Here is a 21,517-nt window from a genome sequence, read left to right as displayed (position 1 = left end):
AACCTCAGCCATCCACCTCCCACCACTTCACGAAAGCACCCTCGTCTTCGGCTACCACCAGAACGACGCTGGCTGCTTCCTCATCGTCGCATCGCAGTACTACAGCATCGCATTTGCAACCGCAACCTACGGCCTCTACCTCCAGCATCGCCGCTGCTGCCAGTAAGCAACAACATTCTCATCATTCACACCAGCACCATCATCATCATCATCATCATCATCATCAAGGTACCGGTTCCGCTCAACATGCTGCCCGGCCAAACGGTGGTGTTAGCACGGGCAGTGGCGGCGGATCATCATCATTGCCATTGTCCCCGGCGCATCAACAACAGCAGCAGCGAAAATCTCGGGACCGCAGCGGTACCCGTTCGGGGACATCGGAAGAGAAACAGGTTGCTGCGGCTGCGACTGCAGCCACGGCCTTAGAGCGATCCTCACAAACGCAATCTCTACCGCAGCAGCAGCAACAACAGGTCAAACAGCAACAGCAGCAGCAGATTCGAACCACCAGATCCTCGAGACTTCGAGCCGCTGCGCTAGGTAAGACCGTTTACTGATTATCCCAAACCGTGTCCCTCTCTCTCTCTTCCCATCTCGAATACCGGACAATTGTTTAGAGTATTTTTTTTTCTCCACATTCATTCACCTTCGGTTAGTTTGCATATTATGTTTTCGATAACCAACGCATTTTAGCATAAATATCTAAAATCGGGTTTCCTATTTTTCTTTCTTTTCTTTCACTTTTGCGGTATGCTTGTTGGTTACTAATAAAAAAAACTGGTGGCGTGTTTAGTTTCTAGTGCTGTTTTCTAGTGTCCCCTAGTGTGTAAGGCTAATTTAGTGGAATTGGTGATTCGATTAAAACTTCTGATAACGCCATTGCGTGCGCAGCAGCAGCCGTTTAAGAGATTAGGTAGGGTGCTTTAAGCTACATGGGGGCTAGTTCTAAGTGAACAAAAACAATCGGAGGCGGCACGACAACGCGAATTGTTTGAACAAATTCTTTTTTTCTTCGATACGACACCCGTATAAGAATAGATTGATGATTTCATAATATAAATCGAAACCCGACTAAGCTCGATATGTGTTTAATTCGTTCAGTATGTCGCATCTGTGACGACAATCCAAACAGGCGGTGATTTTTGGGAAGTACCATTTGTCTCGGTTCGAACGATGTGATTTCCCTTGCCTGATGCCTGTAGTGTGTTTTTCGAAAAATGTTTACCTACCGTCACACGCCGTTTACTGTGCGTATGATATGAATTTTTTTTCTTCGCAAGCGGAGCCGATTTGTTTCGCTTTTTGAGAACATAATGCGTTTTTGTCACTCCCATTGTTAAAGATTGTTATGTTCTCAATTTGGTGCGAATGAAATTTTCAACAATTTCTCAGATTTATCAAATTATCCCTAATAATCCCTAATTTATCATTTTATTCACGATAAATGTATGCTATTCATTTTTACTCCAATCGCTAGAAACACTAATCTCTCAAAGAAAATAATTATGGTTATGAAAATTTATCTGAGACTCCGTTATGTGGCTTTACAACTACACTGATAGAATATATTCGTAAATCGCTATGCATTAGTTTCGTACAGATAATTTTCATAAAAAATACGAATTTTTCGTACATATAATGAATCGTTCGTAGTTCTATTGAAACACGTTTATTTTTTATTACGAGTTTTTCGTGAAAACCACGAAACGACCTTCGTTGGCGTATTACGAAACAGCTTCGTTCGGCAAACGAATTGTTCGATGCTATATACGAATATCTTTATAATATTTACGAGCACCATTCGTCGAATCGTCAACGTCAACAGAGCTTCAATAGAGGTAGAATATGGAGTCATTGTTGCTATACGTCAGATAATTGTTGATGTTCACGACGGTTTCGATCTGGCTATTTAGTAGCCGTATCCGTGTCCGCCGGTTTCAGGAAGATTTTCTAAACCTCTTCCGCTTCTACTTGATCCAGAATCCAGGGCAGTTGAGCCATCGCTCGATGGTTCTGCATGAATAATTTTGAGTTTTTGTCTGCCGGAGCAATGTAAAAGACTATGCTATTGAATACGAAAACTTCTCTTAGATGAACGAAATGAATTCGTGCGACCAACGAGATTGTTCGTAATATACATAGACGTTTATTAAAATAAACAAAACATTTTGTTTCATTCACGAAAATTAATGTCGTTTTCAACGACAGCATTCGTCCAATGTGCACTAAATAAGCAAAATTCACGAAAATTTTCGTTCAACAAGCGACCATTTCTTCATATCACAATAAAATCGATTTTACCAGATCTGTTTTTTTTAACTAAAAAAAATCGATGTTTTCAAACATCGATCCCAAAAGATCGAATGAAAAAATAAGAAGATAATAAATACGAAAACTTTTCTTAGATGAACGAAATGAATTCGTGCGACCAACGAAGCCGTTCGTAATATACACAAACATTTATTGAAATAAACGAATGATTTCATTTCATTCACGAAAAATAATGTCGTTATCAACGATAACATTCGTGCCATGTACACTTGATAAGTAAAAGTTACTAAAACTTTTGTTCATCAAGCGTCCATTTCTTCACACCACAATCTTTCTAGTACTCAATAATGATGAGCAGGTTGAAATAGGATCGAATTTTCCAGATCGCTCTTTTTAATTAATAAAAAATCGGTGCTGTCAAACATTGATCCTAAAACATCGAATGCGACAAACGAAATCGTTTGTAATATACATAAACGTTTATTAAAATACACGAAACATTTCGTTTCGTTCACGAAAAATAATGTCGTTATTAACGATTACATTCGTGCAATCTAACCTAAATAAGTAAAATTCATGAAAATTTTCGTTCATCAAGCGGCCATTTCTTCGTACCACAGTAAAATCGATTTGGCCACATCGATTTTTTTAAATAAAAAAAAATGACTGAAAACAATAAGAGGTTAATAATACGAAAACTTTTCTAAGATGTACAAAATGAATTCGTGCGACCAACGAAATCGTTTGTAATTTACACAACTGTTTATTAAAATAAACAAAACATTTCGTTTCATTCACGAAAAATAATGTCGTTATCAACAATAACATTCGTGCAGTATACATTAAACGTGTAAAATTTACGAAAGATTTCGTTCACCAAGCGGCCATTCTTGTTCATGAAATGAACGAAATCTACTATTTAGAATACACGAAAATACTTCGTTGCAGAAAACGACGAATGAATTCGTGTATTGTATGATCGATTTCATTCTATTTACGAATTTATATTATCAGTGTATTCAGGGTAACTACAGATAATATGAACAAGGTTCCAGTTATGGTTTTCGAAATTAAAATTCATTTAATTTAAAACTGGAGGATGAATGCCAATATACCCAAGTAACCAATAAGCATTATAAGGTAGCCTAACATCTGCTATCCACATATAAAGCTGAATTAAAAGCCGTGAAGCCCTAAATACTTATATAAGGCTGGTATTATGCCAGAAAAGACGAAATATAGTGCTATTACTGTTTCTGCAGTACTAATGCTATTATATAGCACCAGCGCACAAATGTCAAATTTGAAAGCCTTATATTGCCACGTCCTTCACGGTAAGTGTGCTGCGTTTGCTTCCTGGACTATATTGCATATGTTCGATTGAAATTAAATATGCCGAATATAATCTCCAAGAAGAGTTGCACAACAAATAAACCCTACAATGGCACTAAATGTAATTCGAACTGTACAACACAGAGCTTTAAGGATCTTTATAGCATGTAAGATTTACTTACATGCTATAAAGATCCTTAAAGCTCTGTGTTGTACAGTTCGAAATATGTGCATTCACAAAGGTTACAAACGTTCAACGGTAACACGTTGAGGCACTTTCTATACTTCCGAGTTAATAGTGTTATCTGTCATGCAAACACTGGTGTTCATGCCACAGTAACGGATCCCTTGCTAAATCATATTTTTTGCGCGCTTATCCAGGAAAAAAATGGGAGAGCGAAAGTTGTTTGAAATCTTCTATCACATATCATCGTCAATCTGAACACTTCCATGATATTTTATCCTTCTCCTACCTTGCTGAGGCCTCGGATGGGTCATTCTTGCTCGATATTATTTGTAACGATTTGTAAAATACTTCTAACGTTTCAATACTGGGGTCCCGCTTCAAAAATTTCCCAATTTTTGAATACGAATAACTTTCGTTGTACTGAGCGAAATCGTAAACTATATGATCGGAAATATGCGCACGTGTTTTGGATTCAATTTCGCAAAATGTGCAGCTGCTATTAAAACAAAAACGGATTTTCAGGAAAACTTTCGAAAAGGACGAGAAAAATGCGAAATTTGTAGGCCTATTTCAGGCACAGCCGCCAAACGGGAGCATCTAAGCGTTTCATCACATACGGGAAGGTTGTTTATGCAGGTCGCGCGTGTTACTTTTACAGCAGTCGTCGCTCACATGCCAAACGAGCAACATGGTGACAGTATTGTCTGTACGGTACAATAAACGGTAGACCCTATAGATTTTCTGCTGTATCGATTTTGTTGGCTATTTTCGGCAAATTTGAGACTAAGAGAAACGAAAGCAATGAAATTGAAAGACGGATAGGCATTCTAGAGCGAATCAGTTATAAACTTAGAACGGAAAACTAGAACTAGGCAGGCTCATATGGGCATGATCGAAAGGAAATGTGAAGAATTCTTTGCCTTATGCAGAGTAGGAGTTGGGCGTTGCACCCAAGTCTACCGCATGGTCTATGGTAGAACATAACTCATCATCATGTTTTACCGCCGACGCCGGTTATGTTCTACCATAGACCATGCGGTAGACTTGGGTGCAACGCCCAACTCCTACTCTGCATAAGGCAAAGAATTCTTCACATTTCTTTTCGATCATGCCCATATGAGCCTGCCTAGTTCTAGTTTTCCGTTCTAAGTTTATAACTGATTCGCTCTAGAATACCTATCCGTCTTTCAATTTCATTGCTTTCGTTTCTCTTAGTCTCAAATTTGCCGAAAATAGCCAACAAAATCGATACAGTAGAACCTTGCGGCAATTAAAACATAGTAACCTATAGATTTTCGTTGGCATTGGTACACACTCGCACCTAAATGACTCAATCCAATACGGGTAGTTTCAATCATTCGTCGCATGAATGCCAAACGAACAACATCATGGCTATATCATCCGAACGGTACTATCGTTCGTATACGTGCAAAGTTTCAAATCGCATAGCATGATGAAGAATGAACGATAAGCTTTGCGCACAGCAAGTTTTAACTGTGTACGAATTCATGCCACCTCTACCGAAAATTCATAGCGTCTTTCATAGGTTTTCGGCAGTGGTAGCATTGACTGCTTGTGTGTGCGTTGGGTTAATACGAGTGAAATTCTTGTGCCAACAAAAGTTTTCGGTGGTTTGTTGGTACGTAGGGTAATGTGCCTATTGACATACACGTTTCATATTTCGAATATACGTGATGCGTTTTTTTCACTAATATTAATTGGATATGGACGAAGAGATTGAGCTTGTTTCAAAAATGTACGAAGCTATTCTCTATAGTCAACCCAAAAGTAATGCCATTTGACTCCTGGAGAAAATGTTCAGTTTTAAAGTGCGTGCATATTCCAGAACATTAAAAGCGATAATAGTTTTTTAAATTTAAAATAGAATCATCTCAAACGACTAATTTGGAGATTTGGATGACAATTTAAGCCAAAAGACTGGAAAAACTTAAGTGTATTCTACTTCATTGCAGTTATGTCTCCGTCATAACTCACCCATTTTTTCAGCCCAAGTATATCCGAATGACCTTTAACCGTAATTGACGATATACGGTTCCAGGCTTCGAGACTTGGTTTGAACTTAATTGACACGCCATATCGCAACTATTTCAAAATTTTATCTAGTTCGGAGCAAAGCAACTTGGGGTACAGGTATTCACAACCTTACCCAACCTGGAAGTTGGTTAAGGTTGAACATGTGTTCTAACTGCATGAATTCCTGTGCAATCAATGCAGCTGTAGTCAACTGAGTTCACAACAACGATGCATTTATTGCAATCATTACTAGTAACTTTGGTGAATTTCATCCAAGTTTTTGATATTCTTTTGTCGTGTTTGACATTTCAATATAGAGACCCCTTTTAAAAATTTCGGAGGGAATTTTTTTTGAAAGTTAATAACTATCATTGTATTAGACGGAATTACATTGTATATGCACCGATTGTTGTTGCAGTTGGACAAATTTTATATCAGATTTTGAAGTCTCAGGCATAGACGATAATACCCATCGCGTTAAAGGGTGCACAAACACACGGATAATTTGGGAATGGACAAGATTCGATAGTGTTTTTCAAGCACAGTTGTAGATAAGGTGCATCAAAGAGACCTAATCGAATACTGGGAAGCTATGGAAGACCCGCATTTATTTTTGTGCTAAATGCTTCATTCATCGTTCGCTAATCGAATGAGAAGCATGTGGATACACCGTCAATCGGTGGGGTATGAAGAAAACGATCAAACAGTTATTTTTGTTAATCAGCTTTCTTCTGAATTATGACGGATCGCTTTTTAGTACGAATGTGATGACAGCAGATTGGAACGGGTGTCAGCTTCGATCCAAATTACATTCGTTAATAACATTATAACATTTTATCGAAAATATTTTATAAATATGATAATAATAATTTTAGAAATAAATTTCAAAATTAATCTGAAGGTTAGGAATATAATATAATAAGACACGATTTGTAATGTCATTTAATAAAAGAGTCAGGTGGACAACACTTGAGCAGTTTCCTAGAATTTTCAAAGAAAAACCATTGCAAGTTTTGGCAATATTTATTTGATTTTTCAACCGGGCAAAATCCCACGCGGATTAATCACGTTTTTATTCTATCGTCTTCCGTAACAACCATGTGTCTTATATCTAGCTTTTATCTGCCCTGCAGACCCTTACTGACAGGGCTGTCTACGTGCTTCTACAAGATATGTTGGAACTTCGTACATAAATAAACAAAGTAAATAAAGCAAATAAATAACTGCTTTTACCGCGTTTATTTCGTCCAAATCTCCCTTGCCGCCATTCGAAATTAGAAGTCCGAAATCGAAAAATTTTCATCCCAGTTCGATTAGAACTGCCAATGGTGAATACTCGTCTGACGAAGATTTAGTACGCAACCGTCTTTTTGACATAACCTTAGAACTTAAATTAAAAGTTGATAGTCCCAATTATAAGTACATATCCCTAGTTTTTGTGAGCATATGTTCCCTAAATCAGAAGTTATAGCTGTCCAAAAATGTTGATGTTTAGAAACCCAACAGCCGTGAAGATCTTTTAACAGATCGGCGCAATCGAAAAATGACCTTTCTCCAACCTTGCTTGCACTTGTTATGTATTGAAACACGAAGAGTCTAGACCATGGGACGAAGCATTGTTCTTAGACATCATAGTACTGTAATGAACTAAAACCTCGCCCATGTCAAATTCTTGGAATTTGATGTAACGTAAAAAAATCAAAATTCGTTTGATGAATCTTCTGAACCAAAAACACGGGATATTTAAATATTTTTATATACTGTGAAATCTACTCCCAAGCTTTAAACTGCTTTTGCTTATTTTTGTTATAAACATACTAACTATAACCTTTTTCATGAATAAGTACTATTATTCATGAAACAGGGCTTGTAAAACGGTTATTTTTATTGTCCAATTTCATGTATATAATTAACAGACTTTTTACACAAAAACTTACGAAACCAACAAGACTAAAACTTGCAACCATGTATATAAACTGGCATCACGGAAGATCTCATAAGCTTTGCGAGGGCTTCTCCCCAAGGTTCACCTCTCAAAAACACTCATTCCCTTTATTGCCAGCCCATTTGGCTGCAATTTTTCACACTAGGTTTGCTAGGTTGTATGTAAAGAGTCTGTATATATAACTACAGTGATTGTTCGGTAAGTGGGTTGACGCGGTATTGTTTGATCAATTCAGAGATGCCAGATTTGCTGACATGTCTGCAAATTCGCAGTCTTTCAATTTTAGCTGCAGATTTTTTCGATGACACAGATATTTGCAGATTTTGTAGTTTGGTTGCAGATATTTACAGATTTTTGAAAATAATGGCTTTTGGTTACACTAGCTTCAACTGCTTTAGCTTTATTATTAGATTTTTCCTTCATGAGCTATTTCTCTCTATCTTGTGGTATAAATGCACTATTTTCTTTCAACCTTTTAAAATTTTATTGGTCGTTTGAAAAAAGTATCTGGCATCCCTGGATCGTTTTTTGACGCATAGCTGCTTTTTAAGTGGGTTGCAGCCCAGTTACCGAACTCCTTAGTTGAAAAACACAATTACCAAACATTAGTCACAAGTGTACCGAATCATCGACAAAAAATGTCCAAGTGCATGTAAACAGTAACAGTCCATATCATTTAAGCTTGTACAATACAATTTGGTGGCATTGGCTCTTGGTATTTTCTCGGTTTGCATGAATCTTTCGCACCGTTCCAAATAAACACTGAGGCATCTATTAGCTTGGCAGAAGCTACACTATAAATTTTGGCGATATTTGAAGCTCATTGGTACTGACATTATTTCCTAATCAGAATTTCAAATGCAAACTTTGCTACTCCAAATAAACGCAATTCTCTTGTTACTGCTCATGTGGATTCTTTTTTCATTTCTGTTGTAAATATTCTTCTCCTATTCTATCAAATGATGCAAACCATTTTCACACGGTTAAGGGTACCGCTCGATAAGATTCATCTCCCCCACTCAATAAACACGTCCCTAATCCAGAGACTCAATAGCCATTCGTTCACCGTCCAATTTGTCTATTCTATCCCCTACAAACCAACAACAATCAAAACCCCGCTCACACACACCAATCCATCTCAATGTTACCTGTACACCAGAGAAAGAACGAGCTTCGTCGGCTGGCACGAATGCATCAGCAGCGCCATCAGCCGCTAGCCGAGACACCCTGCAAAGCTCATACCAACCGCAGCCGCGCCCGAGAGCAGTGCCCGTTAGCGGCAGGAATTCGAAACTGCCTCTCCCTGTCGGTGGTGGCACCGTTAGCAATAATAATAATATTTCGAGCACAAGCTACAGCAGCGAAAGTCGACTGTCGATGAACATCTCTACCGCGAGCAGCAGCAGTTCGTCGAATGGTGGTGGAAGCAAACAGGCAACGGTGAAACAAGAGCTCGCAAAGAAAGCTTCCACGGCAACAGCAGCAGTCGCCGCCGCGAAACCGCGGCTCGTCCCGTCGATAGCCGTCAGCATGAAGCAAAAGCTTCGCGGAACGACTGAAACCATCAAAAGTGATATTAATCGTAACAGAACTAGTACTAGTAGTAGTCAGACAACAGTCACGCCGAACAGCAACGGAAATGATCCACTGCTGAACGCTGCTAATGTCCTGAATAGTAACGGTGCCGACTCGTCAGTTGGGAACAACAACAACAAAATGACTGTATTTATCGATAAAAATAACCAACCAGCGAACGGCGATAACGGAAATGCTTTTTTTGAACGGGCTCCCTTAACCGGCTTCGAGAAAAAAGAACCACGTGCTCAACTAGAATGGATCGGAAGTTTAAGCAGCCTCGATTCACCCGCACTGCTGAATTCGCCGCGGATGCGCACGTCGACCATGAAATCCGGCGTCCGAAATCAATTTGTTTTTAGCAATACTGCTGCTGCTGGTGGCTCTGCTGCATCAACGGCTGCCACCGCCGCCGTAGCCGCCGCCATCTCATTTTCAAAGGATACCAATGGGCTGAGTCCGGTATTGAGCAGCGCCGGTGTCGATAAAGAAGGAGCTGTACGGGACAAGTCGGACAAACGAAAGTCCAACCTGAATCGATCGCAGCATGAGGAAGCAACGGAAAAACGTAAGTTAAACTCAAACTAATGTACACGCGCGTGTGCCTGTAACCTGACTAGATTTACGTTTTAAGTTGCAAGCGCAATGTTTTTGTTTTTCAGTTTCTGTGGTCTAACTTGAGGCGTGAATTTTTTGAATGAGATTGTTTCTTTATTTTGTGGTTTGTTTCAGATAGCATGACAAGAAGAAAGTCGTAGTCGTTCCTACATTCGCTTTATTTTATAGAAACATGTTAGATCTGTTACACAGTATCACATCTTCGTACATCATCATATTTTTTGTTTTTTTCATTTTATATCTGAATTTTAATGGGATGAAATAATTCACTATGCGTCTCCACGAATGAAGAGCTTTTGATGGAAACGCACGGTGAATAGTAAGGGAAACACATGTTCCTGTAATCTAATTAATTTTTTAGTAAGTATTATACCTATTAATCGGTCATTCTTGTCTCAGTCATATACTTCCTGGATACCTGTTCACCCAAATAATGAAGAGACAGAAATATTTTTGAAAGTGATTTGAGTAATCGATCGACAGATTGCGATTGGGAGAAGAAATCTATGCAATGTTTGTTCTGTTAGAATCGTCGGTGATAAAATTTCTGAATATTTTTCTGCTACTGGTATTGCGCAGTGTAGTCACATGGGTCACTAGTGTTTCTGTTTTACCTCACAGACGTGAATAACTTTTCTGATACATGCGGTATTTTGACAACGAATCCTTCGGAAGCGACGTACAGTGATCCCAAACCCAAAAATGACGGTCTAAAGTATTTACTGGCTTTTGATGTTTTCGTGCTTAGGCGTCTTCAGAAAAGTATCGTAAAACTAGGGCATAGAGCATTTGATTCGGTTAGCACCTTAATTTCTGTTAAGGGGATACTCCCATTATCGGAAATCTTTTTTGCATTCAACAATAAATTAATTTTGCTTCTGCAGAAATGTTGCATATTATTATTTTGTCAATAACATGTTATTCGATTTTATCCGCTCGGTCAATTGTTTTGCCATCAACTATTTTGCATAATTTGAATTGTGATAATCTAAGAAATAGACCGATTTTCTTATTTTAGAGTTTAATAAATGCTTTCTATGGATAAACCGGCGACAAAGTTGAACGCATTTTTTCGAGCGCATACTATCAAGCGTTCAATTCTTATACATGCTCATGCAAACCTTAAGGAGCTGCGACCTTTGATTAAATTTACCAGTCCCAGTAATGTAACGACATTCCAGTTATGTCCCAAACATTACCCACCCAATATTTTACACAAGAGAGTCAAACAAAGTTGTTTGTATGATCTGTTTCTGTTTTTACACATTCTTTTTGTCATTTGCTAAGAAAATTGGCTGCATCCAGCTATACATCGAGTAAAGCTAAGTGGCCACATTTTCGCTCTGCACTCCAGAGGCTTATCTTTTAATTTTCTAATCTGATGATTTCTGTCTCTTCCTTCGCAGTTTCGTCATCGAAGACCCCGACTTTCCGCAAAAAATCATGCTCATTGAACTCAGTCGGACATGTCTAATCTGCTTTCAGAACAATACCAGATCGAATATCTCGAAAATTTGCCAAGATATGCTCAGAATTGTGATATCCTGTCTAAAGCAAACAAATGTCATTACTGGCGACAAGTATTGTATGAAGGACTACCGCGTCTACATGCCTGCGCACAAAGTTAAGATCGACGGTGTGGTTACCGCTTGCTCCAGTGAGCATGAATTTTGAATAACAATCGTACAGGATGAGACAAAATTGTATGTTCCTTCAAACGCGTGTCGGGTGACACTACGGGAGCAGGATTGACCTTTGGTGAGACAAATATAATAGTTCGAGGAAGCGCTGACACAAAGCCGAAGCAACCATCTACTAGTCTTAAAAAATTGATATCAAACGAAGAGTTTCATCATCTCCGATGATTTCTGTCTCTTCCTTCGCAGTTTCGTCATGAAAGACCCCGACTTTCCGGAAAAAATCACAATCATTGATCTCAGTCGGACCATGTCTGATCTGCTTTCGGATCAGATATCTCGAAAGTTTGCCAATTTATGCTCAGAATTGTGATATCCTGTCTAAAGCTAACAAATGGCATGAATGGCGACCAGTCTTCCCATGAACATCGACAAGTTTGTACCCGTGTACAAAATTTCGTGCACGCGTTCAACCTTAAACATGATTTGCCTTTGTGTACAGGTTTGCATCGAACACCGAACCCAAACGAACGATGTGCAAACTTAGGTTTAAACACCGTGTACGTATACCATGTGCGTGCACAAGAAAGGTACACACAAAACAGAATAAGTCAACGCTAGTGATGATGAGTGAGAGAAAGAGAAACTAGTGTCAAGATCATGTATGTACGAATACCGTGTACGTACATGGGGTTCGGATGTGCAGACGAACATGTGCACGTCTTTTGGTACGCATTAGCGCGTTCGAGTTTGCACACTACATGTGGTCTTTTGCATTGAATGTAACGCGGTTTTTTTGCACGGTTTTCTGAATTAACGCGGGTTTTTTACACGGATTTGGCAATTAACACGGTTTATTTGCACGATTTTATAAGATGAGTATAAGATGAGCATAGAACTAGAGCGAACATGGTGTTCGATGTTCATTTGGGAAAACTGCTGGCGACAAGTATTTTATGAAAGCCTACCGCGTCTACATATCTGCGCACAAAGTTAAGATCGACGGTATGGTCACTGGTGGCTCCAGTGAGCGTGGATTTTTAATAACAATTGCACGGGATAAGACCAAATTGTATGTTCCTTCAAACGCGTGTCGGGTGACGCTACGGGAGTAGGACTGACCTTTGGTGAGACTCAACATTTTAACCAGAGATTTATCTTAGTGTAGAACTGGTTTGGCTCTGAGCACTTGGTGTAATTGAGGAACTAATCATGATACCGAGGCGATTTAAAGTCTTGAGACATGATCACGGCACGGGCATAGGATTGTCTTCTCGGTAATAATCGATCAAGCTTACTCCACGATTTTTGCTACAGCTTTAAGGAGGTAGCCCGCTTCACTGACCTGGAATGTGTAGTTTGTCTCATTTAGGTTTGTATGAAGCTGGGAAAACGAGCGATAAAGTTCACAATAAATTTCGTATGGAAACAGTTCAAGATTTCAGTGTCCTCCGCTGTTATTTACTATTTTTAATTCAATTGATATTCAATTAGCTGCAGATTTTTAGGCATTAGATAACAATAGTACCCGTCATTAACATCACTATGCTCTAGAAGTGTGATTCACAAGACCAAAAACAGGCTTCTCCCGCTACCGAGAAACACAATGGAAGTTGATTTTGTGTACAGTAAGATTCATTCCTCTCTTTTTTCTTCATGTTTATTTCCGGCGACCTCTGTCCGCACTGAGTATCTATTATCGATGTCAGAGAGGTAACTATACCATCTGGACCCTGGATATCGGCCCATCAACACATGATCCGGCACCAATGGAAAGGAAAGACTTCCCTTCCGACGAAAGAAGTGACGTGGCCAAAGATTTTTCACTTCAGAAAATTACAACGACCTCGGCTGGTAGTGTTCCCATACCCAAAGGGGTGAGACGCGGCCAAAAGTATCACTACCGTCGAAGACTCATCCCCTGTTCGTTTAGAAGGACATCTATTAAGAGAAAAAAATATGTACTTGTTCAGGACTGTTTCCTGCCATCATCATTATTGTTGCCAAACACTCCGGGTGCTCAGAGTGTGATTTACCGAAGGTATTATACAGCGGCTACCGGATATTGGGCCGCCATTCTCCAGTCTCCACAAAGACAGCGAGTGCAGGGTTTGCCCAAGAAGTCGATCACTATTTCCAGGTTCTCTGCTGATCATATCTTTGGCTGATTTCTTTTCCGACATTATCGCTACATGTCCAGCCCATTATTGTTTGTCATGTCTCGCGGCTAACATTGTTATCATATGTCACTAGTGTTTCAAGATAAAAAAATTCGCCGACAACCATGTACCGTACCCCATCGATTTTCACCTCGGAACCAACATCGTTTGCTATCATGTATTTACATTGTCTTGTTAGAGTTTTTAGTCAGTCCGATTCTCACTGCCTCTGTTTTAAAAGCTACAGTAGCCTCTTTCACTGCTCTGCGATCAACACCAATGACGTCAGTAATCGGTATCGTGCACGAAGCCAAGCAACATGTGAGATCTCGTGATAATGTCCCCGATCTTTGTACATCAGATCCTCGTATTCGTATTGATGCAAGCACTATGTTGAACAAAAGACTTCATTCTATCTACCGTCACCAATGGATGACTCTCCGGCTATTTTGACACTTGATTTTGACCCATCCAACATCATACGAATCTGTTTCATCGTTCTTGACGCAAAACCATATTCAAGCATTATCTACTACAGTTCGTTTTGTTTCACTGAATCGTACGCCACCTTGAAATCTGAAAATATTTGGTGAGTCCGCCAGTGGTTCCAACGAAGTTTATCCAGGAGACGTCACCGGCTAAAAATCTGGTCCGTCGTTAATAGTCCTTCTCGGAACCCGCTTCGGTATGCACTGACAAAGTGTCAAGTCAACAGGTGATGTTTGCTGTACAGAACACGGCGGCATTGAGAATCATTATTATTCAATAGTTATTTTAGAAACGGTATTTAAGGTCATCCGACATATCTTTCTCCACCCAGATCGTGGCGATCATGCAGTCGATTGCTTCGTACGATTTTTGAAGGTGGGTCGCAATTCCGTTCTGAATGGCTATACGCTTTTTTTAAGTCTTCAAATAGCCTTCCCACTTCGTCTAGCGTAGATCTATCCACAGCTTATCCATCATCCCCAAGACTCATTCTATTCGGGTCTTCTCATCAGCTCACAATATCCTGTTCTGACAAATAGCCGCTGCAAGCAATCGGGTCATACCCTGGGATTTCTCAACTGTCATTCTTTGTTACTCCGCATCGAACCAGCCCTTCCGCGAGTGGTATCCAACACTTTTGTGGTTGTTGTAGAAATGTCAACCGTCTATCAAAACATAGTTGATTTGTTTTGCCCTTCAGGTGTCTTCTGGTGGGCTTACGAATATTATTTCCGTCCAAAATAGGTGCTACAGATAGTCAGGCCTGTGGTTGCGGCGAGATCAACCTATCAAAGACCGTTGTCATTGATTGTTGAGAGTAAGCTCTTCACTCCAATAACTGGACGAAGAAGTGTGAGTCTTACGTCATGTTTTGGGAACTCTCGGTAGGTCTTATCTAGACGCTCAATGAACTTATTTTTCAAATCGTCTGATTTGTCGTTTGTAGCCGAGTAGGAATTGATCAAGCTATAATTGGTGTCTCGTCACTGCTGCTTCCAAAGCCCACTCTGCGTTCTGTCTTTTCACTGTCACTTCAGTAGATGTGGTAATTGAACGAGATATTCGCATTTCCGTTAATTGGTGCGAAATTATCCTTCTCTTGTGCCATGTCATTGAACTTCCTGAAGGGTAACAAACTCCACCTTAATTTTTTAGCAGCTTCCAAGCAAGTAGGGCGACTTTTGTAGATTTCAACAAGGATCTGAAGCTCTAAGTGCCGAGTTTTCAATCAGTTTTCGTAAAAACATAACCTTGTCCTAGGCCGATCGTTTCATCCTTTATCTTTATATACATTTTTCGGGATTGTTCATTTGATTAGTTTGTATGCCGCCTTACTAGGGCTTGCGAATCACCGCATTTCTCTGTTAACCGCTTGTTCCGGAACAGATGCTGCTTCGAGCCGATCATAACGTGGTGAACAAACACTCTTCGGGTTTCTCTTTGCCTGGTAGCACGCGACCGAATGTCCTACCGGAGTTGGTTAACCCATCTTCACTAAGGTTGCTCGTAGGCAATGAGATAACTTCTGTATCAAAAGTGAATGACGAAATGCTAGGGGCTCCATGTTGTAGGTGATACAGATTTACCAACCAGACTATCGAAAGTGTTTCACATCCTACACATCTCTCGTATGTTGAGCACTCACTTAACAATATATAAGATATGAATAGGATTTTTGGGGTCTATTCACATGACTGGCAGACCCTTTGCGTCAGGGCGGCCATTCGGATTTTCGTAAACACAAGTAATAAAAGGAAAAAAGTGAATAATAAATTTATCAACTTTCATCAACTTTCATTTGCACACCCACTTGGCCCGTCAAGCTCAGCGGCATTTTGTTCCAACATCCTGTTTGCGCAGAGTCATTAGTGGTCTCTTCAGTTTTTCTTAAACTTCCGCTTGATAATTAGCGAATACATTTCTATTAGGCGATATTGGGGCCGTGGGGTGGATTAATATCCTTGCCGACGATGGAAGCACATCAGCTAAGTGTTTTCAGCTTTGGGGAACACCGTGGAGCTTGTACACGTATCAAGTTCTTTGTGTTGTATTTGTGCAGTTGGCTTGTTAAACATTCCTTCATTTGAGATTTAACTTTTCGCTTCGTTTAAACACGAGTTCTATTGTTCTAAGGTATCTTTTTTTATAAACTAAGCAAAGATATTGATTAAAAATTGTGTGGCACCCTGATTACGAGGAATAATTTGGGAATAGAATATTTAGTTCTAATATTTAAATTTGAATCTAATGAATATAAAATATTAGCCGAAGGAGAGATCGTTTACATTTGTAACATTTGTTGATTACATGGCTTTGACTGAAAACCTCCCAAAACGATAAATCGGTAAATGTAAAGAACAAATATTCAGAGTTGGCAGCATCCTCTCAGATTTTGATAAAACTTTCTGTACATGAGAACTTTGTTACAAAAAGCCACTTTGCATACTTTGTTTGTCCAAAAATGATCTGTCTTTTGAAAAGGGTCAAACTTTTTAACCATTTTTTTTTCAAATGGCTGTAGTCTAAAAAGGACAAATCCTACAAAAAAAAGTTGCGGGAGTGATTTTAAATATTGAAAAAAATCTTCATTGACTTCTGCAAAGATGGAAAAAAATCAATTTTAAAAATTTAAAGTCGATTTACAAAACACCCCATCTTTGATTTGGATGAAATTTTGTTCCAAGATAGATAATTATGTTCCCTACCTACCGTCAAAAATTCAAGTTAAGCACTTTTAAGGAAAAAAAGTTATTTGATAAAAAACTTTTCCTTGTCCAAACTGAATTTATTTTTTTAGTGTATTTTGACCGAAAACTAAACCAATGAAAGTCCTAATTATCTCAGAATCCAATTTCCCAACTGCATGCAAAACTGATACATGCAAAAAGTATCAGTAACGAATTTGGTATATATTCATAACACACTTGAATGAGGGCAAAGATAAGTCATTTAACATCATCGATATATGCGAGATTTAACTAAATACCACTTGGCCGTGTACGAAAAAGCTTCTTGTCTATGTACCGGCCCGGGAAGTTGAGATTGATGGTGTAGTCTCCAACAGGGGCCTTAATTGTGAAGTATGGGGTTCGCTCCTTCAAGAATCCTTTGCTTCGGCCAGTGAAAATTCCTGTTCGCAAGCAATTGCATTCAAGAAAAATCAAGGAGTACACGGAAACAACTTATTTTCTATCAGCGTCATTTCGAAGCTTTTGCCGAATATGTTCTTCCAAACTTTGATCTTTAGGACGGGGCTCCGCATGATCTCTCGACATATCCCGCATATAAATTATGCGGGGACAAAATGAATTATTCTTTTAAGGAACGCTCCGATAATTCAAAAGAGCGCTACGCCACCTACAACGACTAATTTCTACGTTTCCTTGTACACTAAAGAGCGAGAGTCTGACCATTCCATTGTGGGAACATCTAATGTGCCTTTATATTTCCGAAAGAGGAAAATCAGTTTACTCTCCTAAGCTTCCTCTTAAAGGCCTGAGAGTGTCCCTTGAAGGGTGCTGTTACAAAACCGAAGTAAGTGGTTCCTGGTCTCGGTAATCTTAGAAACTAGCAGGAATTTTAACATGGGATATCAAAAACCCCAAAAATATGGTCATTTCAGTCTCTACATTTTCCCCCAGGTTTTGCACAATGCATTTGCATTACGATTAAAGGACAGACGAAACGAGTACCCCATGCGAACAATCGTGAACAGTCTCCTACTTCGTGGTGGGCAGAGAATTATACGCGAAAGGGACTTTTGAACGTCGGATCGCCCTAATTTTTCCCAACATACGCGACGCTACAAATGCAAATAAAAAACTTGATGAAAGCTGGAAAACGCGATTATTGGCACCGGTCCGTCGACGGATTAACGGGCAGATCATCAGAGAAACAGTGCTTCGTCTGGTGTCTAGGGTCTACGTTGTGTATTCGATTCATCCTGTGATTGGAATACACGGAACGTTCGTCGTATGATGACAGCTATGCATCGCTTTTATACTAATTATAATGACAGTAGTGGTGAGTGCAATCATAAAAGAGGCTGTGCTGCCAACATTCTCCCCACAAAATTGATGGTTTTATATTTATCTATCAACGACCATGCCCACATCGTTACAGTTAGAGGAGGCTCTCCGTTTGATGGAGCATGGAAAGCACTCTTTGTATTTCTTGGGGAAAACATGGGAGTTTTTGAGTACTTTATCTGAAAAATCATAGCAGTATACTTTAGCTTGAGTTCTTTCGCAGTGCTCTTTTTCGGGTTATGAAAAGGCGGAAACTTGGATTAGAATGATAATGAGAAGATGAACATTTAGGCATTAGAAGGTGATATTTATGAAAGATCGCGTAGCTTCAACGAGATTTTAAATATTACTTCTCAGCGGACGCTCGAAAATTGGCAAATTTCGTGGAGCGATGGAAGTTCAGGAATCCCAAAGGTATCAACAAGCCTTGGTCCAAGAGAATGGATGAGGGTTACGACTTCATTCGGGTGATATCTCAGGGCATTTACAATCATTATACGTAGCAGGCCTATCTCCGACGTATTGAGGTCGTGGAGAGCGATCTCTGCGCTTGTGGTGGCGGTTTTCGCGATATTAATCACGTTATCTAATCGTGTGCTAAGTGTTCTAGTACCAGATCTCCGTTGAACGAATCCCTTCGGCCTCGTTCCAGTCCGGCCTGAGATGCCACACCAAATTCCTTACTGATACTTTTTGCATGTATTAGGCAACTAGCAGTTGGAAAATTGGATTTTCAAAAAGCTTTTTTTTCTTGAAAGTGCCCAAATTGAATTTTTGACGGCGGGTAGGGAACATAATTACCTATCTTGGAACAAAATTTCATCCAAATCAAAGATGGTTTTTTTGTAAATCGATTTTAAATTTCTAAAATCGGTTTTTTCCAGTGTAGAAGTCGATGAAGAATTGTTTCAATATTTTTATTAAAAAAAATTAGACTAATTTTGTGAAAATCACTCGTACAACATTTTTTTTGTAGGATTTGTCATTTTTAGACTATAGCCATTTGAAAAAAATGGCAAAAAAAGTTTGACCCTTTTCAAAAGACGGTCTAGATCATTTTTGGAAAAACAAAGTATGTAAAGTTGCTTTTTGTGACAAAGTGTTCATGTACAGAAAGTTTCATTAAAATCTGAGAGGGTGCTGCCAACATTTGTTCGAGTTGGCGCGAAATTCGTCGATATAGAAAAGGTCTGATCAATCTGTTAGGTGGATTAAGATAGTTTTATGAAGGTGTGTAACATGTCAAAATGTCGATTTTTAATCAAGAACAAAACAGATTTTACAATTTGCGCTCATTTGGGTTATGTATTGCATATGTAGGATGACCATACACCATGGTTTCCCGGGGCATATCTTGGTTTTCAACAATATGTCCGGGTATTCTGGGATATCGAGGAAAACGATTGATTTCCTTAATATTGTTTTCGCTGTGTTCTATTGCCCAAGTAACAATTGAAGTTTTATAGCACGCTACAAGTGCAATCTAAGTTTTATGATAGGCTATAAAACTACCATAAAACCTCAATTGTTACTAGGGTTGACTCTGGTCCAGTTCGCAATTACGATCGATTGCAACAGTACTTGCAACGTGTGCAATCATTTTCAAGCACAGTACTAGAAACAAAGCCTAATATACTCGAATCTTAATCGTCTTGTAATACGGGACCCAACAGATTTCCTCTGGAGCTTCTCAAAAGGCACGTTTGAGACTCGGCTTCTTAACAACTTTCAATCATCTCTTGCCAATGGCATTTTTTCATGTACTAGAAATCCGCAAACATGTTTCCAATCTATCAAACGGAAATAACAAAGACAACAATAGCTATCGTGAAATGATTTCATTGAAGGCTGTCTCGAACTGGGTTGCCGTAAACGAAACGCCTACTTACACTACCCTCAAAAGTTTGGAATTGCGTCAATAAGTATTGCAATATCCATATTTAATATTGGGATCCGGCATTCGGTGAATATTTTAATTTGAAATTATTTCATTTAATTATTTCATATGAGCGCTAGTGCCCCATGGTGACTGTGTTCCGAATTAACAAATCACTTTCCAAACGGTATTTGTATTGTTGTAAATTTAACTGAAGCAACGAGCTTTCTAGGTAGTCAGGATCACTTGATTGAAAAATATAAAATATCTAATTACACATATACACTAGCGCCACATGGCTACAGTGTACCGAACTAAAATGACGATTTTGTTTTGAACAACTTTGCTGAAGACACGAACTATGTAGGGAAATGAGATAAAACGAGTTAAAATGCACAACTTAACATGCACACTAGCGCCACGTAGTGGCAGAATTTTGATCCAAACTGTTCACCGACCGAACCCCCTTAGTCCTTAGAACAACTTTGTTGAAGAGTGTAGCTTTACATATAATCAGGATTTCGAGATATATCACCTCGAATTTAGGTTATGTTGGAGATGTGTGTTGCAATACTTTTTGAAGCAATTCGAAACTTTTGAAGGGTAGTTTACATTTATTGACAATCCTGCGGTTGACCGTCACGCAAGGAGCGGATCCAGAAAAATATTTCAGGAGGGGTCCGAAATTTTGATTGTGGAATGAACATTATACAATACGTTATACGTTAAAACCTCATTTAATAAAAATCGGTTTTGGTGCCCAATTTTGGTTTGAAATGATTTTAAGGTTGAAACTAATATGAAGGACCCTCCCCCTGGATCCGCTACTGCCGTCACCACAGATCGAGAGATAACTGAGATGATTGTCAGGCACCCGCATTTAGTTCTACGTCAGGAATAGCCGAGGGCAGTACCGTCTTTACGCATGGGCACACCGGGCCAAGTTTAAAGGCGTGTGGGTAGCAATGGATCAGTAGCAGCTCGGGATCGCACTTTTCACCTTATCCCTTATGATCACGACGTTTAAAGAGCATCAGAAAATCAAGCGGAGTTTTGGTAGCGCTACAAAACGAGGTACTGCATGACCAGGATAGTATTGAACCAATTTAAACGTCAACCCAACATTTCGATTCATGTTTCAATTTATCTGGAACAAAAAAATGAAAGGCACCGGAGCAGCAACGACCACCAAAACCCGGTGAAAAACTTGCACAAGGATTTTTGCAGAAAGTGGAAGAAGATTATGTCGGAATTCGCTACAAAATCCAAGCGATCCGCAGATGTGGCTAATATTCAGTTCATCGATATTCCATCTATTTTGACAGATACGTGTCGATTAAAAAGTTTGATATTTTAGTGATAGTTT

The 21,517-nt window shown here is 39.2% G+C and overlaps 1 protein-coding gene across 1 annotated transcript in view; it reads left to right on the top strand.

Moving 5' to 3' along the window:
• Positions 1 to 6: 6 nt before the first annotated feature.
• Positions 7 to 21,517, top strand: part of LOC131695051 (uncharacterized) — a gene marked incomplete at its 3' end in the record, with an annotated part of 44,959 nt that continues 23,448 nt past the window's right edge. The window contains exons 1-2 of the mRNA XM_058983578.1: positions 7 to 540; positions 8,929 to 9,912. Of these exons, the coding sequence (XP_058839561.1) occupies positions 9,147 to 9,912 (766 nt within the window). The remainder of the gene's footprint in view (positions 541 to 8,928; positions 9,913 to 21,517) is intronic.

This window comes from Topomyia yanbarensis, unplaced genomic scaffold, assembly GCF_030247195.1.
Source record: "Topomyia yanbarensis strain Yona2022 unplaced genomic scaffold, ASM3024719v1 HiC_scaffold_258, whole genome shotgun sequence".
Taxonomy (NCBI): Eukaryota; Metazoa; Arthropoda; class Insecta; order Diptera; family Culicidae; genus Topomyia; species Topomyia yanbarensis.
Note: the sequence above shows the minus strand (reverse complement) of the source record. Positions and strands in the feature narration are given on the sequence as shown.